At 47.2% G+C, this 8,294-nt stretch overlaps 1 protein-coding gene across 1 annotated transcript in view; it reads left to right on the forward strand.

Annotated features, from left to right (window-relative positions):
* The first annotated feature begins 464 nt into the window (after window positions 1–464).
* LOC124007763 (NHS-like protein 2) overlaps window positions 465–8,294 on the forward strand; it is a 249,719-nt gene continuing 241,889 nt past the window's right edge. Inside the window, exon 1 of the mRNA XM_046318497.1 lies at window positions 465–950. Within this exon, the coding sequence (XP_046174453.1) occupies window positions 674–950 (277 nt within the window). The 5' untranslated portion in view covers window positions 465–673. The remainder of the gene's footprint in view (window positions 951–8,294) is intronic.

An 8,294-nucleotide genomic window follows, 5' to 3' on the forward strand; every position in this document is an offset into this window, starting at 1 on the left:
GGGTTTTATTGGTGTTTTCTTTAATCTATAAGGGTCAGATGGTCGTGGGTGAGTGAGTGAGTGAGTGCGTGTGTGTGTGACAGACAGGAATGTGATGGAGAGATGTTGAGAAGACCTCCTTAGATGGCACCAGTTATTAGTTGTATTCAATCATGGAAGTATGACCAAATTGGCGATATAGCCTCGGCCTACATAGAGGCCTATTTTTGTTTAGATACATAGACCTATCTTGCACTTGATGTGAGATAGATGGAGAGGTTGCCTCTCTATATAAGTGGCATTAGTTAAAAGGCGCCTAAAAAGTTTAGTTAATCAGTCAAATAGCTTACATAGTCTCAAATTCCAGAGTATCTTTGCAACGTGCGCGGTCGGGTGACGTCTTGCTGTCCTCAGATCAGACCAGAGGATTTGATTCCTCTTCCTCCTCCCCGCAGCAGGTTTCGCTTCGGGAAGACCAGAGACAAACAACCCTAGCCCATACTGGTGTGCTGAGGCGGAGAGCACCGCGTCGTGGACAGTCAATCACAATGCAAAAAAAAATTAACGCACTGGACTCGCAACAACTCTTACTACGGCTTCTCTTCAAAAACAATAACAGAGGTTGCCGCACGGATTACACGCTTCTTTAGAAGGAGGATCATATTTCGACTGGGTTTGCGCGTGTGGAAGGAAAATGCCCTTCTACAAGCGCACGCTAGTTCCCAAGGATGTCTGTAGAAACGACACGAAGAGGCCAAATGCGAATTTCGGGGACTTGGTGGACGTGTGCGGGTTCTCTCTGTGTTCGGTGCTCCGACAGCTCTCGGATTTATCACGACAGTCCGTCAGCATCTTGGAAGAGCTCGAGGGCGAGCTCGTGTCTGTCTGTCTCCGGTCGGAAACGCTCGAGGGCAAGGTGATTAGTTTACAACGGCACATCACCGCGCTCTCCAAAAAGCCACCGCCAAAGAGTAAGAAATTAATCACACTTTATAATTTTATATAACTTGTGTGGCCGTAGGAGTGAGCTCAACTCACTGAGGTTAACTTTTAGTTGAGAATGTGTGGGAGAGATTCATAATCGCCAGTTATTGTTTGAGGTAACTTGGACATGGTGGAGGAAAGAAATCATGCTATGTTTATACTGTAAAGGGTCACGATCACATCACTTGTGTGCGTTTCTTAGCCATAACCGTGCATTCTGCAGCTTTCAACGGTTGTTTACAAAATAGGACTCTCCCGCTTTCTCACTCTGTGTCTTTTGACTTATGTTTTTAAACCCTACTCATATTCCACTCATGTTACAAAACAGTAGCCTATTGTCTATATTCCTTAAGGTATGGGCCACACTTCATCAGCGGCCACTGGAAACGCTGCGCGTGCCACAACATTGTGTCACAGTGGCAACCCAACCGGTATACTTTGTTGCCAAGTCACTTGGTGCGACACGAGCTATAGGCTATTGCGAATATCGACAGCGCGCATGATTACAGATTTCTATAGTTTATCCGCTGAACGTGACTAGGGCAGTATGACAGACAGATGTTCATTCAAATAGAAATAGAAGCACAGCACACGATGCACGATTTGGTGTCCCAAATGGCATCCTATTCCGCATGGTCAACAGTAGTGTACTATATAGGGAATAGGGCTCTGGTCAACAGTAGTGCACAATATAGGGAATAGGGCTCTGGTCAACAGTAGTGCACTATATAGGGAATAGGGCTCTGGTCAACAGTAGTGCACTATATAGGGAATAGGGCTCTGGTCAACAGTAGTGCACTATATAGGGAATAGGGCTCTGGTCAACAGTAGTGCACTATATAGGGAATAGGGCTCTGGTCAACAGTAGTGCACAATATAGGGAATAGGGCTCTGGTCAACAGTAGTGCACTATATAGGGAATAGGGCTCTGGTCAACAGTAGTGCACTATATAGGGAATAGGGCTCTGGTCAACAGTAGTGCACTATATAGGGAATAGGGCTCTGGTCAACAGTAGTGCACTATATAGGGAATAGGGCTCTGGTCAACAGTAGTGCACTATATAGGGAATAGGGCTCTGGTCAACAGTAGTGCACAATATAGGGAATAGGGCTCTGGTCAACAGTAGTGCACTATATAGGGAATAGGGCTCTGGTCAACAGTAGTGCACTATATAGGGAATAGGGCTCTGGTCAACAGTAGTGCACTATATAGGGAATAGGGCTCTGGTCAACAGTAGTGCACTATATAGGGAATAGGGCTCTGGTCAACAGTAGTGCACTATATAGGGAATAGGGCTCTGGTCAACAGTAGTGCACAATATAGGGAATAGGGCTCTGGTCAACAGTAGTGCACTATATAGGGAATAGGGCTCTGGTCAACAGTAGTGCACTATATAGGGAATAGGGCTCTGGTCAACAGTAGTGCACTATATAGGGAATATGGCTCTGGTCAACAGTAGTGCACAATATAGGGAATAGGGCTCTGGTCAACAGTAGTGCACTATATAGGGAATAGGGTTCTGGTCAACAGTAGTGCACAATATAGGGAATAGGGCTCTGGTCAACAGTAGTGCACTATATAGGGAATAGGGCTCTGGTCAACAGTAGTGCACTATATAGGGAATAGGGTGCCATTGGGATCTGACAAACAGTAGTGCACTATATAGGGAATAGGGCTCAGGTCTAAAGTAGTGCACAATAGGGTGCCATTTGGGACCTAATAAAAGTGACAGCAGTTCTGTCTGAGGCTGTCGACCTCTGTTTCTGCTCTGCCCTGTAGGCTTGAGTTCAGCTAAACCAAGCCAAACCAAACCAAGCCAAACCAAACCAAGCCAAACCAAACCAAGCCAAACCAAACCAAACCAAGCCAAGGCAGCTACCAGAGACTGAACACATGGCCCAGAACAGAATAAATGTATTTCCTGTGAAAAAGATATTGTAAGTTAAGCAGCTCTGTTGGAGAGTGGAACCTCAGTCATGATGCCTACAGTCAGACATAGAGAAACACTTTTGCTGTGATGCTGCTGGTGGAATAACAGGTCAACCTCAGTAGGTTATAGAAGTGCCATGGCAACTCACAGTGAAACGCCATGGCAACTCACAGTGAAGCGCCATGGCAACTCACAGTGAAGCGCCATGGCAACTCACAGTGAAGTGCCATGGCGACTCACAGTGAAGCGCCATGGCAACTCACAGTGAAGCGCCATGGCAACTCACAGTGAAGCGCCATGGCAACTCACAGTGAAGCGCCATGGCAACTCACAGTGAAGCGCCATGGCAACTCACAGTGAAGCGCCATGGCAACTCACAGTGAAACGCCATGGCAACTCACAGTGAAGCGCCATGGCAACTCAGTGAAGCGCCATGGCAACTCACAGTGAAGCGCCATGGCAACTCACAGTGAAGCGCCATGGCAACTCACAGTGAAGCGCCATGGCAACTCACAGTGAAGCGCCATGGCAACTCACAGTGAAGCGCCATGGCAACTCACAGTGAAGCGCCATGGCAACTCACAGTGAAGTGCCATGGTAACTCACAGTGAAGCGCCATGGCAACTCACAGTGAGCGCCATGTGATTCACTATGTTGGTATGCGCCATGGCAACTCACAGTGGAATGTCTGTCATGAATGACAAAGACTCAATTCATAATGCGCTTTGTTTTGGCTAATAACTCATAGTGACAGTGCCATGGTACCCCCTGTGAAGTGCCATAGCCTCACAGTGAAGTGCCATGGTAACTCACAGTGAAGTGCCATGGCACTGACTCAGATTGGACACTTGTGATTTACTATGTTGGTATGACAATAATGACTTGTAAGTTCAGCAACTCTCCAATTGCAGAATGGAATGTCTGTCATGAATGACAAAGATTTTCAATTCATAATGTCGTCTTTGTTTTGGTCTAATAACATTACATAGCATGACACTGACTCAGTACCGGTACCCCCTGTATATAGCCTCCACACTGACTCTGTACCGGTACCCCCACTATATAGCCTCCACACTGACTCTGTACCGGTACCCCCACTATATAGCCTCCACACTGACTCTGTACCGGTACCCCCACTATATAGCCTCCACACTGACTCAGTACCGGTACCCCCACTATATAGCCTCCACACTGACTCTGTACCGGTACCCCCGCTATATAGCCTCCACATTGACTCAGTACCGGTACCCCCACTATATAGCCTCCACACTGACTCTGTACCGGTACCCCTGCTATATAGCCTCCACATTGACTCAGTACCGGTACCCCCTGTATATAGCCTCCACACTGACTCTGTACCGGTACCCCCCACTATATAGCCTCCACACTGACTCAGTACCGGTACCCCCTGTATATAGCCTCCACACTGACTCAGTACCGGTACCCCTGCTATATAGCCTCCACATTGACTCTGTATCGGTACCCCCTGTATATAGCCTCCACATTGACTCTGTATCGGTACCCCCTGTATATAGCCTCCACATTGACTCAGTACCGGTACCCCCTGTATATAGCCTCCACACTGACTCAGTACCGGTACCCCCTGTATATAGCCTCCACATTGACTCTGTACCGGTACCCCTGTATATAGTCTCCACATTGACTCTGTACCGGTACCCCTGTATATAGTCTCCACATTAACTCTGTACCGGTACCCCCTGTATATAGCCTCCACATTGAATCTGTACCGGTACCCCCTGTATATAGTCTCCACATTGACTCTGTACCGGTACCCCCTGTATATAGCCTCCACATTGACTCTGTACCGGTACCCCCTGTATATAGCCTCCATATTGACTCTGTACCGGTACCCCCTGTATATAGTCTCCACACTGACTCTGTACCGGTACCCCCTGTATATAGTCTCCACACTGACTCTGTACCGGTACCCCCTGTATATAGTCTCCACACTGACTCTGTACCGGTACCCCCTGTATATAGTCTCCACACTGACTCTGTACCGGTACCCCCTGTATATAGCCTCCACATTGAATCTGTACCGGTACCCCCTGTATATAGTCTCCACATTGACTCTGTACCGGTACCCCCTGTATATAGTCTCCACATTGACTCTGTACCGGTACCCCCTGTATATAGCCTCCACACTGACTCTGTACCGGTACCCCCTGTATATAGTCTCCACATTGACTCTGTACCGGTACCCCCTGTATATAGTCTCCACACTGACTCTGTACCGGTACCCCCTGTATATAGTCTCCACACTGACTCTGTACCGGTACCCCCTGTATATAGTCTCCACACTGACTCTGTACCGGTACCCCCTGTATATAGTCTCCACACTGACTCTGTACCGGTACCCCCTGTATATAGTCTCCACACTGACTCTGTACCGGTACCCCCTGTATATAGTCTCCACACTGACTCTGTACCGGTACCCCCTGTATATAGTCTCCACACTGACTCTGTACCGGTACCCCCTGTATATAGTCTCCACACTGACTCTGTACCGGTACCCCCTGTATATAGTCTCCACACTGACTCTGTACCGGTACCCCCTGTATATAGTCTCCACACTGACTCTGTACCGGTACCCCCTGTATATAGTCTCCACACTGACTCTGTACCGGTACCCCCTGTATATAGTCTCCACACTGACTCTGTACCGGTACCCCCTGTATATAGTCTCCACATTGACTCTGTACCGGTACCCCCGCTATATAGCCTCATTATTATTATTTTATTGTGTTATTTAAAAAAAACTTCACTTTATTCTATTTTGTAGTTTTTTAAAATCACCCTGAAGAAGGTAAAGTGATGCCGAAATGTTGGTAAATACCAAATCAATTACTGGGAGTTTATATTTGATAGTTTAAAGTATATATATTTTTAAAGCGAATATTTTCTTACTTAAAAAAAAACGTCATTGTTGGTTAGGGGCTTGTAAATAAGCATTTAACGGTAAGGTCTACCTACACCTGTTGTATTCGCTACACATGACAAATAACAGTTGATTGATTTGACAATTATAACACAGACGTAACATAACAGTAGTCAACCACAGTACAGAGATGTTGCCGTGGTAACTCAATGGTCAACACTCTTATGACTCACTGCATTGTTGTGTCACATTGTTGTGTCACATTGTTGTGTCACATTGTTGTGTCAGCTGTTTTGACAGTTGAGCAACAGACACAAATATAAACCATTAACGGGAGGTCAGTGGGAGTCACGTTGAAGGAGCTCCTGCTGCATGGCAAGATGTCACAGGTCTTTGTTTACCCAGTCACAGGAGAAAGGAAAATGATCGGTTTTCTTCAGGGAGATAAAAACCCTCTCTGGTTTGGCTATCTCTTCCTTCATGTTATTTCTCCCAATAGTTAAACAGGTTTTCTCCAGGGAGATAAAAACCCTATCTGGTTAGGATATCTCTTCCTTCATCATGTTATTTCTTCCAGTAGTTAAACACACTATTCACTTTTACTGAATGTTTCACCAAGTGTTATGCCAATGTTTTGAATATGCTACAAACTCCTCTGTTCACTGTCTTACACTGAGGGAGGGAGAGAGAGAGGTAGAGGAGAGAGAGAGGTAGAGGAGGGAGAGAGAGGTAGAGGAGGGAGAGAGAGGTAGAGGAGAGAGAGAAAGGTAGAGGAGAGAGAGAAAGGTAGAGGAGAGAGCGAGAGAGAGAGAGAGGGAGAGAGGTAGAGGAGAGAGAGAGAGGTAGAGGTAGAGGAGAGAGAGAGGTAGAGGAGAGAGAGAGGTAGAGGAGAGAGAGAGGTAGAGGAGAGAGAGGTAGAGGAGGGAGAGAGAGTGAGGTAGAGGAGGGAGAGAGAGGTAGGAGGAGAGGAGGAGAGAGAGAGAGAGAGGTAGAGGAGAGAGAGAGAGGTAGAGGAGAGAGAGAGAGGTAGAGGAGAGAGAGAGAGGTAGAGGAGAGAGAGAGAGAGGTAGAGGAGAGAGAGAGAGAGGTAGAGGAGAGAGAGAGAGAGGTAGAGGAGAGAGAGAGAGGTAGAGGAGAGAGAGAGAGGTAGAGGAGAGAGAGAGAGGTAGAGGAGAGAGAGAGGAGAGAGGTAGAGAGAGAGAGAGAGAGAGTAGAGGAGAGAGAGAGAGAGGTAGAGGAGAGAGAGAGGTAGAGGAGAGAGAGAGGTAGAGGAGAGAGAGAGGTAGAGGAGAGAGAGAGGTAGAGGAGAGAGAGAGGTAGAGGAGAGAGAGAGGTAGAGAGAGAGAGAGAGGAGAGAGAGAGAGAGAGAGAGGGAGAGAGAGAGAGAGGGAGAGAGAGAGGTAGAGGAGGGAGAGAGAGAGGTAGAGGAGGGAGAGAGAGAGATTTCCACAGGAAGGACAAGCTCTTCAGTTCACACTATCACATTCGGCAACTGACTGACAGCTTCCAGTGATGGTATACACAACACACACACACACTCTCACTATCACACACACGTCAAGGAGCGACAGAGCGAGGAACTGCTTAGATAAGGAGAAGGAAACTGAAAAAAGGAAACTGCTACTCATCTTCAGTTGACTTAGAAACTATTACATGATTTGGCCTCTTGATCTCTCTCTACTTTTCCTCTCTATCTTTCCCTCTCTCCCCCCTTTATTTCTACCTCTCTCACCCCTTTTATTCCACATCTCTCTCTCTCTCCCTCCTCCATCTCTCCCCTTTCTTTCCACCTCTCTCTCTTCATCCATTCTTTCTCTCTCTCCTATATATCTCCCACATCTACTTCTCTCTCCCTCACCCTTCTCTGCATATACACCTCTCTCCCTCCTCTAGATCTCTCTCCCTCCTCTATCTCTCTCTCCCTCTTTATCCCTCCATATCTATCTCTTGCTCTTCCTCCTCTACATATACACCTCTCTCTCTCCCACCTCTACCTCTCTCTCCCTCAGCCACCTCTGCACATACACCTCTCTCTCTGTCCCCATCTCTCCTCTCCCTCCTCTCTCTCTCTCTCTCTCTATATATATATATATATCTCTCTCCCTCTATCTCTCCATCCTCTATATCTATCTATTGCTCTTCCTCCTCTACATATACACCTCTCTCTCTCCCTCCTCTACCTCTCTCTCCCTCAGCCTCCTCTGCACATACACCTCTCTCTATCTCTCCTCTATCTCTCTCTATCTCTCCTCTCTCTCTCCCTCTCTATATCTATCTCTTGCTCTTCCTCCTCTACATATACACCTCTTTCTCTCCCCCTCTACCACTCTCTCCCTCAGCCTCCTCTGCACATACACCTCTCTCTCCCTCCTCTCTCTCTCTCTCTCTCTCCCTCCTCTATGTCTCTCTATATCTATCTCTCCCTCTTTATCTCTCCATCCTCTATATCTATCTCTTGCTCTTCCTCCTCTACATATACACTTCTCTCTCTCCCTCTACCT

This window comes from Oncorhynchus gorbuscha, linkage group LG21, assembly GCF_021184085.1.
Source record: "Oncorhynchus gorbuscha isolate QuinsamMale2020 ecotype Even-year linkage group LG21, OgorEven_v1.0, whole genome shotgun sequence".
NCBI classification, from domain to species: Eukaryota; Metazoa; Chordata; class Actinopteri; order Salmoniformes; family Salmonidae; genus Oncorhynchus; species Oncorhynchus gorbuscha.